The sequence below is a fragment of the Coregonus clupeaformis genome, unplaced genomic scaffold (genome assembly GCF_020615455.1).
Source record: "Coregonus clupeaformis isolate EN_2021a unplaced genomic scaffold, ASM2061545v1 scaf0744, whole genome shotgun sequence".
In the NCBI taxonomy this organism is placed as follows: domain Eukaryota; kingdom Metazoa; phylum Chordata; class Actinopteri; order Salmoniformes; family Salmonidae; genus Coregonus; species Coregonus clupeaformis.
Genome location: NW_025534199.1, coordinates 201658 through 221977, shown reverse-complemented (window position 1 = coordinate 221977; position 20320 = coordinate 201658). Strand labels below are relative to the sequence as shown.

General features: G+C 42.9%; 2 protein-coding genes across 3 annotated transcripts; one reads left to right on the top strand and one right to left on the bottom strand.

Moving 5' to 3' along the window:
• Positions 1–4767: 4767 nt before the first annotated feature.
• On the top strand, positions 4768–6581 carry LOC121558551 (equistatin-like). Of its 2 annotated transcripts, none has more exons than XM_041871927.2 (5): positions 4768–4882; positions 5136–5196; positions 5967–6098; positions 6264–6352; positions 6445–6581. In XM_041871927.2, exons 2-5 carry the CDS (start codon positions 5145–5147, stop codon positions 6454–6456), a joined length of 285 nt encoding a protein of 94 aa, XP_041727861.1. In that variant the 5' UTR covers positions 4768–4882; positions 5136–5144; the 3' UTR covers positions 6457–6581. The 2 variants fall into 2 exon arrangements, with proteins under 2 accessions (XP_041727861.1, XP_041727860.1); XM_041871926.2 differs by having other exon boundaries at positions 4771–4882; positions 5133–5196.
• Positions 6582–11600: 5019 nt separating this feature from the next.
• On the bottom strand, positions 11601–18579 carry LOC123485577 (ladderlectin-like; the record flags this gene model as incomplete). The annotated part of the gene is made up of 7 exons (XM_045216579.1): positions 18539–18579; positions 17666–17733; positions 17425–17519; positions 17092–17241; positions 16033–16144; positions 15867–15924; positions 11601–11616 (listed from the first exon to the last, which is right to left on the bottom strand). Coding segments are annotated over exons 1-7 (540 nt in total), but the record flags the coding sequence as incomplete, so codon positions are not given.
• Between the last annotated feature and the right edge of the window lie 1741 nt (positions 18580–20320).

Below are 20320 nucleotides of genomic sequence, written 5' to 3'. Positions count from 1 at the left end.
ATAATGAGGTTTACGGTACTTTTTGCACATAAATCCTTCAGCGCTATGAAAACGTTGCCCTTATTATGTAAACAGCTGCACAAACTTTAGCTAACATCAGCCACTGCTAGCTAAAAATGCCAAAGGCCAAATCACCTTTAACGTCAAACCAAATAATTCCTCTCCTCTCTCCCCTCCTGTCACATATCCTCCTCTCCTCTCCTCCTCTTCTCCTCTCCTCTCCTCCTCTTCTCCTCTCGTCTCGTCTCGTCTTCTCCTCTCTTCTCTTCTCGTATCGTCTCGTCTCCTCTCCTCCTCTCCTCTCTCCTCCTCCTCTCTTCTCATCCTCCTCTCTTCTCCTCCTCCTCTCTTCTCTCCTCCTCCTCTCTTCTTTTCTCTTCTCTCTTCTCCTCCTCCTCTCCTCTCGCCTCCTCCTCACTTCTCCTCCTCCTCCCCTCTCTTCTCTTCATCTGCTCTCTTCTCCTCCTCCACTCCTCTCTTCTCTCCCCTCTCCTCTCTCTCTTCTCTCCCCTCTCCCTTCTCTTCCCTCTCCCTTCTTTCCCCTCCCCTCTCTCTCTTATTTTCTCCCCTCTCTCTTCTCTTCCCTCTCTCTTCTCTTCCCTCCGCTCTCTCTCTCTCTTCACTTCCCTCTCCTCTCTCTCTTCTCCCCTCTCCCCTCTCCCCTCTCTCTCTTCTCTCCCCTCTCCTCTCTCTCTTCTCTCCCCTCTCCTCTCTCTCTCCTCTCCCCTCTCTCTTCTCTCCCCTCTCCTCTCTCTCTTCTATCCCCTCTCCTCTCTCTCTTCTATCCCCTCTCCTCTCTCTCTTCTCTCCCCTCTCCTCCTTCCTCTCTCTCCTCTCCTCTCCTCTCCTCTCCTCTCCTCTCCTCTCCTCTCCTCTCCTCTCCTCTCCTCTCCTCTCCTCTCCTCTCCTCTCCTCTCCTCTCCTCTCCTCTCCTCTCTCCCCTCCTCTCCTCTCCTCTCTCTATTCTCTTCTCTCCCCTCTCCTCTCTCTCTTTTTCCCCTCTCCTCTCTCTCTTCTCCCCTCTCCCCTCTCTCTCCTCTTCTTCTCCTCTCTCTCTTCTCACCCCTCTTCTCTCCCCTCTCGTCTCTATCTCCCCTCTCTTCTCACCTCCCCTCTCTCTCCTCTCCCCTCTCTCTCTTCTCTCCCCTCCTCTCTCTCTCTTCACTTCCCTCTCCTCTCTCTCTTCTCCCCTCTCCCCTCTCTCTCCTCTCTCTCTCCTCTCTCTCTTCTCACCCCTCTTCTCTCCCCTCTCGTCTCTATCTCCCCTCTCTTCTCACCTCCCCTCTCTCTCCTCTCCCCTCTCTCTCTTCTCTCCCCTCTCCTCTCTCTCTTCTCTCCCCTCACCGTTCTCTCCCCTCTCCGTTCTCTCCCCTCTCTCTTCTTTCCCCTCTCTTCTCTCTCTTATCTCCCCTCTCCTCCCCTCTCCCCTCTCTCTCCACTCCTCTCTCTCTTCTCCCCTCTCCTCTCACTCTTTTCTCCCCTCTCCTCTCTAATTTCTCCCCTCTCTCTTTTCTCCCCTCTCTCTTCTCTCCCCTCTCTTCTCTTCCCTCCACTCTCTATCTCTTCACTTCCCTCTCCTCTCTCTCTTCTCCCCTCTCCCCTCTCTCTTCTCCCCACTCCCCTCTCTCTCCTCTCTCTCTCCTCTCTCTCTTCTCACCCCTCTCCTCTCTCTTTTCTCCCCTCTCTCTTCTCTCCTCTCTCTCTTGTCTCCACTGTCCCCATCCTCTCTTCTCCCCTCTCCCCTCTCTCTTCTCTCCCCTCTCCTCTCTCTCTTCTCTCCCCTCTCTCTCTTCTCCCCTCTCCTCTCTCTCTTTTCTCCCCTCTCCTCTCTCATTTCTCCCCTCTCTCTTTTCTCCCCTCTCTCTTCTCTCCCCTCTCTTCTCTTCCCTCCACTCTCTATCTCTTCACTTCCCTCTCCTCTCTCTCTTCTCCCCTCTCCCCTCTCTCTTCTCCCCACTCCCCTCTCTCTCCTCTCTCTCTCCTCTCTCTCTTCTCACCCCCTCTCCTCTCTCTTTTCTCCCCTCTCTCTTCTCTCCTCTCTCTCTTGTCTCCACTGTCCCCATCCTCTCTTCTCTCCTCTCCTCTCTCTTCTCTCCCCTCTCCCCTCTCCTCTCTCTCTTTTATACTCTCTCTCTTCTCTCCCCTCTCTTCTCTCCCCTCTCATCTCTCTCTTCTCTCCCCTCTCGTCTCTCTCTCTTCTCTCCCCTCTTGTCTCTCTCTTCTCTCCCCTCTCGTCTCTCTCTCTTCTCCCCCTTCTCCTCTCCCTCTTTTATACTCTCTCTTCTCTCCCTTCTCCTCTCTCCCTTCTCTCCCCTCTTCTCTCCCCTCTCCTCTCTCTCCCCTCTCTTCTCACCTCCTCTCCTCTCCTCTCCTCTCTTCCTCTCCTCTCCTCTCCTCTTCTCTCCTCCTCCTCTCCCACTATTCTCCTCTCCTCTCCTCTCCTCTCCTCTCCCTCTCCTCTCCTCTCCTCTCCTCTCCTCTCCTCTCCTCTCTCCTCTCCTCTCCTCTCCTCTCCTCTCCTCTCCTCTCCTCTCCTCTCCTCTCCTCTCCTCTCCTCTCCTCTCCTCTCCTCTCCTCTCCTCTCCTCACACCCAAGAAGACCTCTGTGGTCCTCTGTAGCTCAGCTGGTAGAGCACGGCGCTTGTAACGCCAGGGTAGTGGGTTCAATCCCCGGGACCACCCATACACAAAAATGTATGCACGCATGACTGTAAGTCGCTTTGGATAAAAGCGTCTGCTAAATGGCATATTATTATTATTATTATTACAAAGAAAGGCATGCTAGCTATTCACCCTCTCCCCCCTTCTCTCTTCCTCTCATCCCCTCATCTCCTCACAAAGGAGTGCTGCTGGTCCTACTGCATATCTCTCCTCCAATACTTCAGCCTTAAGACATTGACCCATCACCTCTCCTCCTCTTCTCTCATCTCCTCCTTCCCTCTCCTCTTCCCCCCTCTCCTAACAACACAACCCTGGTCCTACTACATATCTCCCCTCCAGCCCTTCAGCCTTAAGACATTGACCTTTCACCCCACCTGTAATAGAATGAATAGAATGGAGACGTTGTAGAATTAGAATGACAGACATTCCTGTTCCATTTCAACGTTCCGTGCTGGCTGGACTGGACCAGCAGCCTTACAGGGTGTGATGTTAGGAATGTATCTTTTATTGATGCTTAATAGAATCCTGGATAATACAAGTTATATGACGTTTTCTTTATAGGTCCATTATGTAGTTTGCTGTACAACTGGTCTCATTTCAGATAGATAGTCAAGTTATAGATCTGTCATTCCCATGGAAAGTGAGTCTGATAAGTAGTTGACCTGCTCTATGTGCAATATGGTTTATTTTGACCTTAAGCTTCAAACACCTGAAAATGTTTTGGTTATTGAAAATATATTTTACAGAGGTTTAGATGGTACAACGATTCTCTACACTGTACATTGCTTGTTTTGTCACATCAACTGAAATCAGGAGGATATTTTAGAATCGTAAAAACCAATGGAAATGGAACCAGGAAATGGCAGAGCTAAATTAGACAAACAGTATAACGCCTTTAGAGGTGACTATTTATGTGTTGCTCAGTTTACTAAAGTCTAGTTAAGTAATTACCTCCTTATAAAGTTTCAAACTAAATCACACTGTGAGATTATGAGGTTTATGGTATTTTTGGCACTTTGCACAATACCTTTGCACTACGTTTATGTAAAAACCTACTACAAACCTCCGCTAACATTAGCCACCGCTAGCTAAGAATCATTGGGAGTGGTGGGACATGCTGTGTCTGATGAAAAAAAGAAGGCTAAATCACACTCTTCTCTCCTCCTCTCCTCTCCTCTCCTCTCCTCTCCTCTCCTCTCCTCTCCTCTCCTCTCCTCTCCTATTTTTGCATTTTCAACGGTCTTAAGGGTGCTGGAAATTATTGTCTTGTAAATGCAAAGACCATGACACGCTGGGAAAAAAACCAAGTAGATTCTTTAAATTGATTGTAAAATAAGGTTACAAACAGCAACAGAAGACAGTGTAATGTATGCGCTCAATTACATGGTTAGCGTTCCAAATCACACCCTCCTCTCTTTATAGTGCACTACTTTTGACCACAGTCATATGGGCCCTGTTCAAAAGTAGTGCACTATATCATAGGGGATAGGGAGCCATTTGGGACATAGCCTTGGTAGGCCCCTAAGGGGTGAAGTGGCCCATCTCTGATGCAGTGGTTTGGGGTGAATACAGTTCAGAATGAGCTAACAGACAGACAGCAGGGTTGGCAGTTAATTCAAATTGAAGACAGTTAATTAAAATGAAAGTTTAAAATTCCAGCGCTAGCTAGCTAAAGTTATACAGAATCTAAAGTCTATCTGGTGACATCACAATGATGATGAAACGTTTTCCTACTCATTATTTGACTCCTTCTGAAATGTCATTGTGTTTCCAAGCCACTATAATGCACTTTAGACTAAGTCTTCATCAGCACCAATTAGGTAGAATTAAGTAAAACATTCAGTTAGAAACCAGTGCTCAAGACAATCTCCATAACCATATTGTGACCCAACATGCAACACATGAATTTGTTAAACAAGTTGTGCAATTTTTTTATTTTAAATATAAATGACTACCTTCACTTTGAATTGAACCCAACCCTGTCAAACAGGTAGCTATCGGACAGGTCCAGCAGGTGTTGGGCTGGACAGAAAGAGAGAGGGGGGGGGTCTGACTGGACTGGTCCTTAAAAGGGAGAGGAGGGAGAGGTAGAACTCAACTCACAGGCAGGACAGAGAGAGAGAGAGAGAGAGAGAGAGAGAGAGAGAGAGAGAGAGAGAGACCCAGTGAAGACCTTTGAAGATCTCTGAAGAAGTGAAGCTACAACTGAAGATTTGTGAAGGTGAGATTTTAACATCTGTGCATTTAAAACTGTATCTGTCTGCATCCCAAATAGCACCCTTTTCCTTTTGTAGTGTGCTTCTTTTGACCAGGGACCATATTACCTTTGTGGTCGTGGGCTATTCCCTATGTAGTGTACTGGGGACCCTGGTCAAAGGTAGTGCACTATATAGGGAATAAGGTAACATTTGTCTCTCTCTCTCTCTCTCTCTCTCTCTCTCTCTCTCTCTCTCTCTCTCTCTCTCTCTCAGGAGACTATCACCATGGCGATATTGACCATCATTCTGCTTGTCAGCACGGCTTTTGCTTTGGGAGGTAAGAGAGACATACTTCACACTCAGACTTACAAACATTTATAAAGAAATTAAACATTGCTGGGAGCTTATCTGTCTTGTTTCGCACATGTGTATTAGTATGTTTTGGCATATCCCACTCTCCCTGAGAGTGGGTTCACGGCTATGGTCAGCCATTATCAATGGCAACCCTGGAGCAATTAGGGTTATGTGCCTTGCTCAAGGGCACATAGACAGATATTTCAACTTGTCAGCTCAGGGATTCAAACTAGCAACCTTTCGGTTACTGGCCAAATGCCACTCTTCTAGTTCCAGAGATGTATATTGGTGTCTAGATGCTGGAGTGTTGAGGTATTGTGATATGAAAGGTTTGGTCCTTCAACTGGATGGATGCATGATTGGATTGTCAACTATCAGGAAATAACACTGATATAATTTACCCCACTTTTACAGTCTTAGTTTCATCAGCTGTTGTACAATATGATGCAAAACTGAATTTTGACTGCACTGGGACTTTAAACAAGTAGCAGAATTTCAATATTTGCCAGGAAGTCCCTTGAGACTTGTATCTCTTTTTGGAGGAAACCTAGGTTACATCTGTTCCGTATAGTAAGCTGCTTTTGACCAGGACCCATAGGGGAATAGGGTGCAATTTGGGGACGACCCCTTTTAAGCTTCCAGACTCAACCCAAGCTTTCAGAATGCATGTCCAGCAATGTATATTATGTCCATACATTGTCCAGCAATGTTACGTAATGTCCACATTACAATGTATGTTACCTGTGTATCCAGATGGTCTGATGCGACCCAAGACCCCCTGTGAGCGTGCTAGAGATGCCATGATAAACAGCCTGCCTGGAGCCTACCTCCCAACTTGTGACTACCAGGGACAATACACCCCTAAACAATGTTGGGGATCTACAGGTTACCACTCTCTCAGACACACAAACACACACACACAAACACACACACACATTCTAAATTCTCCAAGTCATTTAAAGGTGACAATTCATTTTGTGTTACAGTAACGTTTGCAATTATGTCAATATTGTATACGCAACAGGTTTTTAACATGTCCATTTCTGGTAGGTTCCTGTTGGTGTGTGACCTGTAATGGACTGAAGATCAGGGGTACTGAGACTCCAATAGGCACTGCTCCCATCAAATGTGCCACCCTGGTAAACACACACATTCTCACTCATTCACTAAATGTTAATTCTTTGCAGCTGGTTCTGAATGTTGTTAATGTTTGTTTTGTCTGTAATTGTAGATTTGCTCGTAGATGAAAGGCGTTGGAATGAAGACGTTAAAAATACTTTGACAGTTTCTTTACTGTCCTACAGGAACTGCTTCCCATTCCATACAAATAAATAAATGAAGAAATCCTGAGAGAATTTAAACTTTTAATGATTGGCTTTATTTATTGTTTCCTGTAGGTCTTGACCAGGTTTGCAAACACTGCAGCAGGGATTTTGGCCCACTCCTCCATACAGACCTTCTCCAGATCCTTCAGGTTTCGGGGCTGTCGCTGGTGATAAAAATTACAGACCTCTACATGCTTTGTAAGTAGGAAAACCTGCAAAATCGGCAGTGTATCAAATACTTGTTCTCCCCACTGTATATATATTTTTAAAGGATATGTACAGTGCTATGAAAAAGTATTTGCCCCCTTTCTAATTTTGTCTACTTTTGCATATTTGTGATACTTAATGTTATCAGATCTTCAACCAAAACCTAATATTAGATAAAGGGAACAATAGTGAACAAATAACACAACAATTACATATTTATTTCATAAACAAATTTATGCAACACCCAATTCCCCTGTGTGAAAAAGTAATTCCCCCCTTACACTCAATAACTGGTTGTGCCACCTTTAGCTGCAATGACTCCAACCAAATGCCTCCTGTAGTTGTTGATCAGTCTCTCATGTCGCTGTGGAGGAATTTTGGCCCACTCTTCCATGCAGAACTGCTTTAACTCAGTGACGTGTGGGTTTTCAAGCATTAACTGCTCATTTCACGTCCTGCCACAACATCTCAATTGGGATTAGGTCTGGACTTTGACTAGGCCATTCCAAAACATCCAATTTGTTGCTTTTTAGCAATTTTCATGTAGACTTGATTGTGTGTTTTGGATCACTGTCTTGCTGTATGACCCAGCTGCGCTTCAGCTTCAGCTCTCAGACGGATGGTCTGACATTCTCCTCTAGAATTCTCTGATACAGAGCAGAATTCATGGCTCCTTCTATTAAGGCAAGTCGTCCAGGTCCTGAGGCAGCAAAGCATCCCCAAACCATCACACCACCACCACCATGCTTGACCTTTGGTATGATGTTCTTACTGTGGAATGCAGTGTTTGGTTTTCGCCTCTTTTTTCACATCTACTGGTAAAGTGTGTATACAGGCTATAAGAATTAACCATCTCTAAACAATAACATCTACTGGTAAAGTGTGTATACAGGCTATAGGAATGAACCATCTCTTAACAATAACATCTACTGGTAAAGTGTGTATACAGGCTATAGGAATGAACCATCTCTTAACAATAACATCTACTGGTAAAGTGTGTATACAGGCTATAGGAATGAACCATCTCTAAACAATAACATCTACTGGTAAAGTGTGTATACAGGCTATAGGAATGAACCATCTCTAACCAATAACATCTACTGGTAAAGTGTGTATACAGCCTATAGGAATGAACCATCTCTAAACAATAACATCTACTGGTAAAGTGTGTATACAGGCTATAGGAATGAACCATCTCTAAACAATAACATCTACTGGTAAAGTGTGTATACAGGCTATAGGAATGAACCATCTCTTAACAATAACATCTACTGGTAAAGTGTGTATACAGGCTATAGGAATGAACCATCTCTAAACAATAACATCTACTGGTAAAGTGTGTATACAGGCTATAGGAATGAACCATCTCTAACCAATAACATCTACTGTTAAAGTGTGTATACAGGCTATAGGAATGAACCATCTCTAACCAATAACATCTACTGGTAAAGTGTGTATACAGCCTATAGGAATGAACCATCTCTAAACAATAACATCTACTGGTAAAGTGTGTATACAGGCTATAGGAATGAACCATCTCTAACCAATAACATCTACTGGTAAAGTGTGTATACAGGCTATAGGAATGAACCATCTCTAAACAATAACATCTACTGGTAAAGTGTGTATACAGGCTATAGGAATGAACCATCTCTAAACAATAACATCTACTGGTAAAGTGTGTATACAGGCTATAGGAATGAACCATCTCTAACCAATAACATCTCCTGGTAAAGTGTGTATACAGGCTATAGGAATGAACCATCTCTAAACAATAACATCTACTGGTAAAGTGTGTATCCAGGCTATAAGAATGAACCATCTCTAAACAATAACATCTACTGGTAAAGTGTGTATACAGGCTATAGGAATTAACCATCTCTAAACAATAACATCTCATTGAAGTGCTATACAAAGTAACAATGTAGTTTCAGTTGCTTTATGACTAAAACCTAACGAAAATAAACATTCAAATCCGATCTTAAGTCAGGGTAATGTAGTTGAGTTTCTGGTTGCGACCTCTGTGATTTCCAAATTATTTTTTTAGATCATGTGGTGTCCGAACAACGATGCTGCGATGATGTGTTGACAAGGAATCCGCTGACACTGTACTTGATTATAAAGGTTTATTATATCAAAGATTTCAGCATCAATTTACAGACTCTGCAGAATCTAGAGAGCAACGAAACCAATCCCAAATATAATCACTCTCCCATTCTTTTGTTAAAACATGGTATATATATCCTATGCTTTATGTAACAAAGGTGGCGTGATTTGAATAGACCAATCCCTGGCCTCCACATAGCCGAATCTCCTCTGTTTTAGGGGGCCCCTATAGTAACACTTTCCAGATGTTTCAGCAAGGTAGAGTAAAGTTGATCTAACCCCCAATACGCAAACCTCAGCCAAAGTTATAGAAGTTTCAGATACCACATATTTCCCCCCTTCGAGACTAATTAAGTCTCGAAGGGGGGAAATATGTGGTAATAGGATTATGACAAATAACCATTTTTATTACATCAGGCTTCTTGTGTAACTTTAGCAATAAAACAAAGTTTATGGAGTGTGAGCAAATTTTTATGGAGTGTAAGAGCGAAAAACCTGTCTGGCAGCTTTCTTTCCAAATATCCATCAATCAATCAAGACAGGAAAATTCTCTCACGGACCCTCTGCCTCAGGCGACCACCTAAGTACTCCAGATCAATTCATAAATCTTTGCATTTTAAGCTATGGTGCAATCGAATACACGTGAAAGCCTCAGAAAACAAAATAAAATCAAAAAAAAATCCACATTCAGGCTGGTCAACCCATCGGACCTTCCCGTGGATTCTCTCTGTCCCTGCCTAGACCCAATATCCCTAAGCGTCAAAGAAAAAAGAAAAACATCTGAGGTCCCCACATGTACCAAACAACAGAAAACATAATTCTTCAAAAAATTTATTCAGAAAGAATATGACACAAATGATGTATTACACATGCAAATATGTATTCATATCAGTGTAGACACTGGAATGTAGTCCACTACACTGCAGCTCCTCAGCAGTGTCGATCCAATGCAACATCGATGATGGAATCGGAACATTTCCACACCGTCCTTGTTCAGCTTCCTCCAGTCCATTCATATTGTCCATGTTTGAGTATTTGAATCCCACTCTGCACATTCCCCATATGCTTCTGGAAGAAAAGAAAACACCAACCAGTATCTTTTGGAAAGCAACACATGAAAATTAAAACATCAATATCAAAAATAATATATGCAAAAGCAGAGTAATATCAAAAATATTAAAAATAATATATATATAAATGATATATAAAAATGAATCACATTCCATTTCCCCCTTTGACTCATAAGAAAACACTAAATATCACAACAATATGCAAAGAAATTAGAAAATTATTGCACAATCAGATATTCAAAATTGATATCTATCCATCAATACTCCATCCAGTACCACTTGTTCATCTCCATCTAGATCAGTCACGGTTAACAACGGCATCTGAGTGTTGTCTCCAGGCATCACAACTCCGACCCATCTCAATATCATAGCCTTCGCAAAAGTCAATAACAAAGTACAAAAGCAAAACATCGCACACAGCGCTACAAGAGCTGCTACTAAAATCTGAACTACCATTCCTTTTTTTCACAAATCCCTTGACTTTGTGGGTGATAAACTGCTCCTAGACGTTGCTTAATTCCCAATTTTTGCTAAATCAATTTCACTGATTTATCCACAAACTCTTTCCCATTATCTGAGGATATTCGATCGGGAAGTCCCCACCTGCTTATGACTTCTTTACACAAGAACTTGGCAACCGACTAAGCGTCTTTTCGCTTGGTTGGACATGCCTCCGAACATCGTGAAAATCTATCCACAACCACCAGCATGTATCTTTTTCCTTCAACTGGTTTTATCATTCAACAAAGTTGATAACCAACTCACGCATAGGACCTCTCGGTGTTGGAATGTGACCAGGAAGTACAGTCACACATTTTTCAGACAGATTGTGCACCTGCCTATGACATAGTCAACCTGTTCAAGCAAATATGGTGCCCAAAAACCATACTCCTTTGTGATCTTTCTCCTAACCTCCCCCCTTGCAACATGAGCTAACCCATGTGCTTCCTGAATCATCAGACCTAAGAGGTCTAGAGGCGCTACTATCAACCCCTCGTTGTTTCTCCAAAGACCCGTAGCATCTTTGAATGGCACCTCGGTCTAGCCATAACTGTTTGTCAATAGTAGAAGCAATAATTTTGTAATTTTGTCTTCCATGTCCACTCCATGAGTGACCAGAAAAACCTTGCCCAATTTGTCCGCTCCTGTGACGGCTTTTGCAGCTTCATCAGCAGCTTTGTTCCCTTGTGTGACTTTTGACACATCTGTTTTATGAGCTGCACACTTAGCTATCGCTATCGCTTTAGGCTTCATCATAGCATGCAACAGTTTCATTATTTGCGCGTAATGTTGTATCGGAGAACCATCCGATTTCTTAAACCCTCGCCCTTTCCACACTGCTCCAAACAAATGACATACACTATGTGCATATGCAGAATCAGTATATATCGTCACTCGCTTTCCTTCTGCTAACAAACACGCTTCTGTTAGCCCCACAAGTTCAGCAAGTTGTGCGGACGCAGGCTGTGGTATTACTTCAGCCTTTTCAACAACAAATCCAGTTCCTTGGGCTTTAACTACTTTATAGCCAGCACACAATTTATCTCCCACACGATAACAAGACCCATCAGTCCAATACTCCAGGTCTGCCTCACATAATGGAAGGGCTTGCAAATCTGATCTAAGCCTCAAGTATTTCTCTGCTTCTTGAACACAATCATGTGGCTCACCATCCTCTGAAGTTGGCAAATTCTCGGCTGGATTCACCGTATCACACCTCACTAGGGTGACATCTTCCTGCTCTAAGAGCCTATGATAGTCTCTGAGCCTAGGCATAGTCAATGTATATTTTCCATAGTTCAGAAGATTTCTGAGACTATGATGGGTAAGAATTGTTACTGGGTAACCCATCGTAACAGATGACGCTTTGTCATACATTGAATATACTCCCACCATTGCTCTGTAGCACAGTGGTAGCCCTAGTTCTACTTCTGAATAGGCAGTAGAGTAGTAGGAAATAGGTTGAGGATTCGTCCCTGTACCTGTCGGCTGACAAAGAACTGCACATGCATATTTACATCGAGTAGAAGTAGACACATATAGCAAGAAATTCTTAGAGTAGTCTGGTAGTGTGAGGGCTGGTGCCTCTTGTAACCTCTGTTTGCTTGTTTAAAATGCTACAAGGCCTTCCTGTGTCCAGGAAAGATTGCTATGGAGTTGACCATTCCCAGTATCTTTAACCATAGCTCTCAGCATAGCCCTCAACCCAGGCTGAAGAATAACCAGCAATACCAAGAAATGTCATCATCTCTCTGACAGTTCTAAGCTTCGGAGCCTTACGAATAGCTTCCAATTGACTGTCAGAAATGCTTCTGTGTCCATGCGTTATTTTCTGACCCAAATAAACGACTTTCTCCTTGCAATATTGCAACTTTTTCTGTGAAACTTTATGCCCCTTTTCTGCCAATATCTGTAGCAATTTAATTGAGTCTTTATGACATGTTTCCTCATTCTGTGAACAGATAATTATATCACCCCGTACTGAATGACAGTGCTTTGCAATATCTGATCTATCCCTACCAAATCGTCCTTCAGTACTTTATTGAAAATGTGAGGACTATGTTTGAACCCTTGTGGCAATCTCCTCTACTCATAGAACTGTCCATTATATGTGAACCCAAATAAACCCTGACTTTCTACAGTAAGTGGAACACTAAAAATGCACCACATAAGTCTAACACCGTGAAATGTGTCGCATCAGGAGGAATTTGGGCTAACAAGGTATGCGGGTCTGGCACTTCTGCTGGAAAATCAGTTACTACTTCATTCACTGCTCTCAAATCATGAACCATACGATAAGTCTCATCGGGTTTCTTCACAGGCAACAAAGGCGTGTTACTCTGAGGATTTTTTATTGTCTTCAAAACACCTGCTTTCGAAAGTCCTTCAATTTGTGGTTCGATCCCTTGGATTGCTTCATCTTTCAATGGATACTGATTCTTCCAAGGAGGTCTGGCTCCTGGTCGAAGTTCAACTTTCACCGGTTGGGCTGATTTCACAAGTCCAATATCGGTACTGTGTTGAGACCACAAACATTCTGGAACTTGTTGCAACATCTCCTCTTTCATAGGGTCTGAATCCATCTTCGCACTGCAAATAGATTCATGTGTCATCCGTACAGCTTGTGGCTGTCCTTGTCCTTGAGCCGAAATCATATGATTTTGAGAAATCGCTGATCTTCACTCCTCCAAATCGCCAAATTCTCTTTCATCGGTACCAAAACAGCTTTCTCTGCTTCTGTCATCATTTCTCCTATTTGCTTCTGCTCATAGCCTTCAGAATCCAACAAGGTCACATGTGGCACACTCTTCTCAATCTCAAATTCTTTATCCAGATAATCGTCTGTGTTTCTCTTCATAGATGCTCCTTGTGGTCCTAAAATTATGCAACATGAGCTGAGTTGAACTTTCTTTGGTTGATGACTCAACCATTCCTCTGAGTTCGATTGGGCAGCATTCTTGAAATACTTGAGCGTACAATGAAATGGATATTCCGGAAGCCTCGCATCTGGCACGTTTGCCACAATAAATTTCTCCCATATCTTAGCCGGCTTCAAAAAATCTGCACTGAGATTTCCAATCCCAAATACTGAAGAAGAGTCCATCTCTGTCGTCATCAACAATTGATAAACCGTTTCTTTTGGCACTTCTACCAGACAGCCGTCTGGCGTACATTTTATTGTACAATTCAATCTACACAATGCATCTCTTCCCAACAATGCAATAGGTGTATATTCCAATACCAGTATGGGTATTGTAGTTTTCTGATTTTTATAGCAGAGCTCAATTGGTTCCGTAAGAGGAATCAGCTGTTTCACTCACTCAAACCCGATTGTCCGAATCAGTTGATTGGACATTGGGAGATGTGTAGCATCTTCAGGCCGAACACAGGTGAAAGCAGCTCCGCTATCCGCCATCACTTCCAATGGACGGTTGTTTACTTTCACCTCAATTGTTGGATCTTTTTCCGGTCCTGATGCTACCAGCTGACACCCCCCTTTCGGATCTTCTTGGCCCCTGTATCTTCCTCGGAAATTTACTCTGGTGTTTCCTCCTGGCCCATTACACTCACGGGCAAAGTGACCAACCTGTCCACAATTATAACACACTTCTGAAGATTGCTGGAAGTATGGATTAAATCTTCCTCCTCTTCCTCTTCCTAAGCCTTCTCGTCCTCTTCCTCTCCAATTCTGTGTCTGTCCGGAAACTGGCTGTGGATATGAAACAACTGGTCTTACTAGTGGTGTCTGGGACAATTGCGGTTGGACCTGGGGCAGTGATTGTTGATTTGGTGAACACTGATTCTGCATAACCAAAGCTTGTTTCTTCTCCTTCTTATTCTCCACCAGCTGTATTTGATTTAGTTTTCTGAGAGTTTCTTGGTCCTGTTCTTTCTGGTTGTGTTCCTTTTTCCTGTATAGATCCACTTGATGGGCTATATGATCTGTATAGATACCTTTTGCCATGCTTCCAAGTCCAACCACCTCTGCCAGTTTTCTCCTTACTGGTGAGGGCAGTCCCATCTGCAGTTTGGCTCGCAAAATTGACTGCTCTATTTGACTCACATCTGGATCATTTCCAGTAATATTTCTCCACACTTGATGAGCTCTTGACACATAGGCTCTCGGATTTTCTTGTTGTCCTAGTGGGTCAATCAGAATGTTGTCAGGATGCATATTTGTTGGAAACGTATCTTTCAGTGCTCTCCACAGCCAATTTCTACTTGCAGCTAACAACTCAGGATCATTCACCGCAGTCCCCACATATCAATTAAGTCCAGCTCTCTGAAAAATGTATTCCATACCTGGAATCCCAAGGAGATTAGCCAAAAGTCTCTTAATGTCTCCTATGGCAGACTGTGTTCCCACCGTAATTTCTTCCAACTTTGAAATCCAAGGATGTGCTCCATCTTGAAGAATAGGCAGCTTCTCAAGTATATCTGACATATCGGTATTCTGCAAAGGCTTATACTCCAGGTTCTGTCCTCGGATTATCACTGGCATCTTCTTACTTGTGCTCCCTTTTCTTGGGATCCTTTTTTCAGCAGTTTTTCCTTCTGTATCTTCAGCTTCTCGAGTTGTTCTTCCAATTCTCTTACTTCTAAATTATTCGACTTATCCAAGCATCGATCCATATCTCTTTCTATTTTTTCTGTGCTAGTCATTGTAGGATAAAATCCTCTTGAACGTGAAGCACCTTTAATCTCCAAATCTTCATCGCTGTCTCCATCTTCACTTTCATCAGAGTTCGGATCTCTTGTATCCTTCTTCCAACACCCCGTCTTTCCGCTCTGGCCAACCTCCGTCTGATCACAGGGTCATATCCACCCATGATCTCTTCTGAATCACTCTGATCATCATCTTCAAATTCCATCCTCCTGAACCTCACTCTACCCTTAGTTTCCAGACGTGTCGTTTTCTTCTTACTTTTGGATTAATCTTTATGGTCGTTTCTGCTTGTCCTCGCTCTATTATTCATTCATCTTCATCTCTGATGCAATAATGACCCTCCTGATCACTGGAAGATGAGGATAGACGTCCTTAAACTCTACTTCTTCCTCGTAAGGGTCTTTTTGCTGAATCCATATGTGAGAAAGGTGTATTGACTTCTGCCATTCTTTTTTCTGTTACCTTCGCCTCTTTTGCCATTTTCTCTATACCTCTGTCTCTTGTATTAGTTTGTCCCTCATTTTCAAACATCTTAAGAACACCCAGCTCTTTGTCTCTTTACTTTTTCCCCATTTTTTGATCTGCTTTATACAGTTCAATTCACTTTAGGGGAACCTTATCTATGGAGCGTGCCTCCTTGTTAACATTCATGTTTAATAACCCATGAGACAAAGTAACGTGTGCACCAGTTTTATTGACAAACCACAAAATCATTACTCAACATTTATGACCAACAAAATAATCTCCAAAGTATTTGATTTAATCATAATCAGTTCTCCGGGAGCACACATAGGGCAATACATTTCCACATTCTAGATCGTTCCAGCCATGTTCACCTTCAGAGGAAACACGGGACAGAAATTAACACCGATGTAAACAGAATAGTGTGAGATTTGTTAAATGGACTATGAATAAAGTTGAACGTGATAGTGGGCTTACTGTACCTCCAAAGTTCATCACAATACATGGCTCTCTGCCACCATTGTTATTGGGCTCTCCTTGTTTCCAGTTCTGGTAATCAAAGTTAGCGCCATCACTCCAGAACCATAGCCTGTCCTGTGGGGAAGTAGTGAGGTCTCAGAATGAAAGATATCCCACTGTTTTAATGGATACTGATCCATCTACGCTCTTAGAAAATGGGTTTCCAAAAGGGCTCCGTGGCTGTCCCCATAGCAGAACCCTTTTTGGATCCAGGTAGAACCCTTTCCCTCTGTGGAAAAGTGTTATTCAAAAGGGTTCTCCTATGGGGACAGCCAAAGAACCGTTTTTGGTTCTAGACACTATACCCAGTGTGTTAGTGAATACTGATCTTTCCTACAATACTACCCCACTATGTGTTAATGGACACTGCAGTGGCATCAATCAATCAATAACTCCCAACCAAACTTACTGCAGTAGAGCACTTTTTACCAAAACAATGGATTGACCTAACAGTTGTGCAATGTTGGTCAAATCTAATTCAGAACGTGTCACAGCTGAATGGACGCCGAAGCTGCTGCCATCATGCTGGCAGAGTCACTAAACACAAATACTGCATTTATAGATGGTACATGGAGTGTGCCCCTGGCTGTCCAGGAACACTTATTTAAGTGATCTTTTGCTACTTAAGTTAATTTAAAATTCACCACTTCAACATAATGAGAACTATCTCCAGCGCAACATGTGAAAACGCATCTACGTTTTTTTACAAAAATATATATAAAGGTCAAACGTTACCCGGTGACATCAAAAGTTCAAGCCATGATTTTCAAACAGATACGGAGACATGGGGCGCAAAAAAATACTCTGGCTAAAAACAGTTTGTCACTTTTAATCCTACCCTGTGATGTCACATATAAGCTTTTTACATTTACGTCATTTAGTAGACGCTCTTATCCAGAGCGACTTACAGTTAGTGAATACATATTTTTTTATACTGGCCCCCCGTGGGAATCGAACCCACAACCCTGGCGTTTTCTATTAAGGCATTAAATCGCTCTGACTTAAGTATGATAACTGGGTACCTTTCCCACCAGTCCCAGAATAGTATCAATTCCTCCAAGCCAGGTAGCAGTGAAACTGCCAGTCTTGGAAGACACTACATCCTGTAGAAATTGCGCCTCCTCAGAGCTATGCACAGACGCCAGGTTTGCTCCAAGGGACATACAATGCCGCTAGAGAAAGCAGTAGAAAGGGACAAACGCATTTCATAATGATTAAAAGGGAAGTTCAGTATTTTACATGAGGCATGTGTTGCCAGTATAGAAAATATAACTTCTAAGGTAATGTCAAAGAAAATAGTTGATTTCAATTGAACATTATTTTGCTTATTTCACAGTAGATAGTAAGCATGATACCTCTGCTTCAGGCCAGGTCCTTGCAGTCTTGACAAACATGAAGCAGCGTGATCCATAGTCAGTCCAACCGCGGGGACACAAGCGGTTTCCTGATTAAACTGTAAAGAGAAGTTGCAGCCGGCTTTAAAGGCTAGTCGAGACGGCTCTACAAATCACAACTACAATATTATTAGTATGTCAGTCAGTCACCTCTGCTACAACAAAACAAATACAGAATGAATCATGTAAAGTGGACTCTTACTTGCGTCTCCCAGAGCAAAGGCAGCACTGAGAAGCAGAAGAACGGTCAACATGGCCATGGGGAGTCTCCTGAGACAGACAAAGAGAAACCATCAAGACAAATTCAGTGAGTCCTTCAGAGTGTAGGGGAGTGCAGTGTTCCCCTAACCTCACCAAGTACCCCAGCCATTCCACTTATCAGATGTATTCCAGGACTACCTAATCAGAGCAGATTCAACTAATGAAGGGCTAAGGAATACCAGATATTGTCATCCCCATACAGTAGATCACCACAGGAATATGTCTGCTTTCCAAAATGGCACCCTATTCACTATGCAGTGAGGAGAATTTCTGGGGGGTTGGGGGGGTATTTCTCTCCACTCATACAGAAGTAATTAAGGCCTAGTTCACAAATTGAGGAATTCCCTGCAGCTATGTTATTGTCACTACTACGCATCTGTCAGAATGCAGGAACTATGGTTGAAGACAAACTTCAATACTGTTTTGTTTTATAATTATCCAACTAAAAATAAAGGCACAGTACAAACGGCCGGCAGGTAAGGCCTTGATAGCTGTTGTGTTCCTGGAGGGAATACACCACATTAACATACTTAATTGACCAGTGCCATAACTAATAACAGCAGTATCTCAAGTTGGCTACGCCAGCCCAACATTATACCTTTTTATTAACTAATGAAGCAAGGTTTAAGGGCATTCCATAGCAACAGTTTGCGAGATGACGAATGGTTCAATGAGGTACCTGCTAGCAGCATATGTCCCACCTCTGAAGCTACATCCATAATCCGCTAGATGGTTCTGATAGCAACGCAAACTGATCTAACCAGTGATCAATAAATCATTAAATCTAGTTCAACCACAACCTCTGGCTTCATACATGTTTCCTCCACTTCCAGTCTGGGGCAGTACGGTGCCCATTTTGCGAGGCAGATTAGCTAGACAGACAGACGTGCACACAAAGTGACATCCATTTCAGTTTTTGATTTTGGGGAGGGGTGAATATAAGTACTGGATTTCATTGTTTCTTGTTCACCGCGGTGCCAATGGCAACCAATCAGAACAGTCTTAAGGATTATGGATGTAAAACATTCTGCTAGCCGGTACCATCATTGGACCATGCCTCATCTCACAAGCTGTCTCAAATTCCTTAAACTTAAATTAATCAAAAAGGTGTAAATACTGGGCTAGTTACACCATATAACAATACACAAGCTGGAATTGGTGATTGGCAGAGTGAGTTCAGGTGTGGTGAGTTAGCAGGAGAGGGGCGTGTCCAGAGGGTAATTGGGAGTTTGTGGAATTGGCACGATCATTCAAAACAAGTGCACTACATTTGTGCAGGGCCACATATTCACTATGGGCTCTGGTCAAAAGTAGCGCACTACATAGGGAATAGAGTGATATTTGGGATGCAGACACATACAGTATTAGATGAACAGATGTTGAAATCTCACTTTCTGAAATCCTGCCTGTGAGTTGAGTTCTACCTCTCCCTCCTCTCCTTGAGGGACAAGGACCTGAATGGTCGGTAGTGGAAAGACACAGGAAGAAGAGAGATCATGATACAGGAAGACACAGGAAGAAGAGAGATCATGATACAGGAAGACAGGAAGAAGAGACATCATGATACAGAAAGACACAGGAAGAAGAGAGATCATGATACAGGAAGACACAGGAATAAGAGAGATCATGATACAGAAAGACACAGGAAGAAGAGAGATCATGATACAGGAAGACATAGGAAGAAGAGAGATCATGATAATAATAATATTCCAACCCGACCAGGCTGGTCTTTCCTCCTCCACCCAGACCCCTCTCGCATGGCCCAAGGACCCGGCCCTGGCGGCTATCCAGCCGTCTGTAATACGTCGGATCCCAGGCTACAGCGTATCCTTTCGTAGCAGAGTTTGTTGTAGCGTTCAGCGTTTGCCTCAATGATTTTCTCCATTCTCGCCCCGGGAGAAGAGGGCTGATAAATTAGCCGTCTTTCCGCTTTGATATTAACATTATCATTCATTTCAGTTTTTATATCTGGTTTTATTTATCGTAAATGCTCATTTTGCAGGTAGTCTCTCGAGGCTGTTCACGGGGTACACATATGGGCTATCTGTACATCCAGCTTTCATATTCACTATCATAAATGGAATGTTTAGCAGCTGAAATAATTACGATTGACTATCACTCAGAACTTCCATATTAATTCTCAGATAAGTTTCATGTTGTGCTTCCCATCAGCGTCTCGTCAACAACTAAACAGAATTTCGGGAATTTTAAAAATAAAAGTCCCCCACTAATAGTAGGAAAGTGTCAATGACCTGTACTTATTCATGATATATAAAATAATTGTCTCAACATGAACAGTTATTCATATTTGTTCATGTTTAAGTGCTTCCCCACTCTCACCAGTAGAACTACATCCTGTTCATGCTACAGTAAATTCCATTACAATTAACTAGTGCACCCTCTGATTGTCGCTCTCTGATGACGTCCTTCCGGAGATTCCAGCAGCTGAGAGTAGTGGAAAGCCTGGTCGAGAAATTATGTCCCTACTTTTCCACTAGTTGTCCCCAGTCAGTTCTGTGGTCATGGTTAGAAGGGATCCAGTTTTTCGACAGATTAAACTTTTGGTAGCAGGTTATGAGAATTAACGTGGACCAAC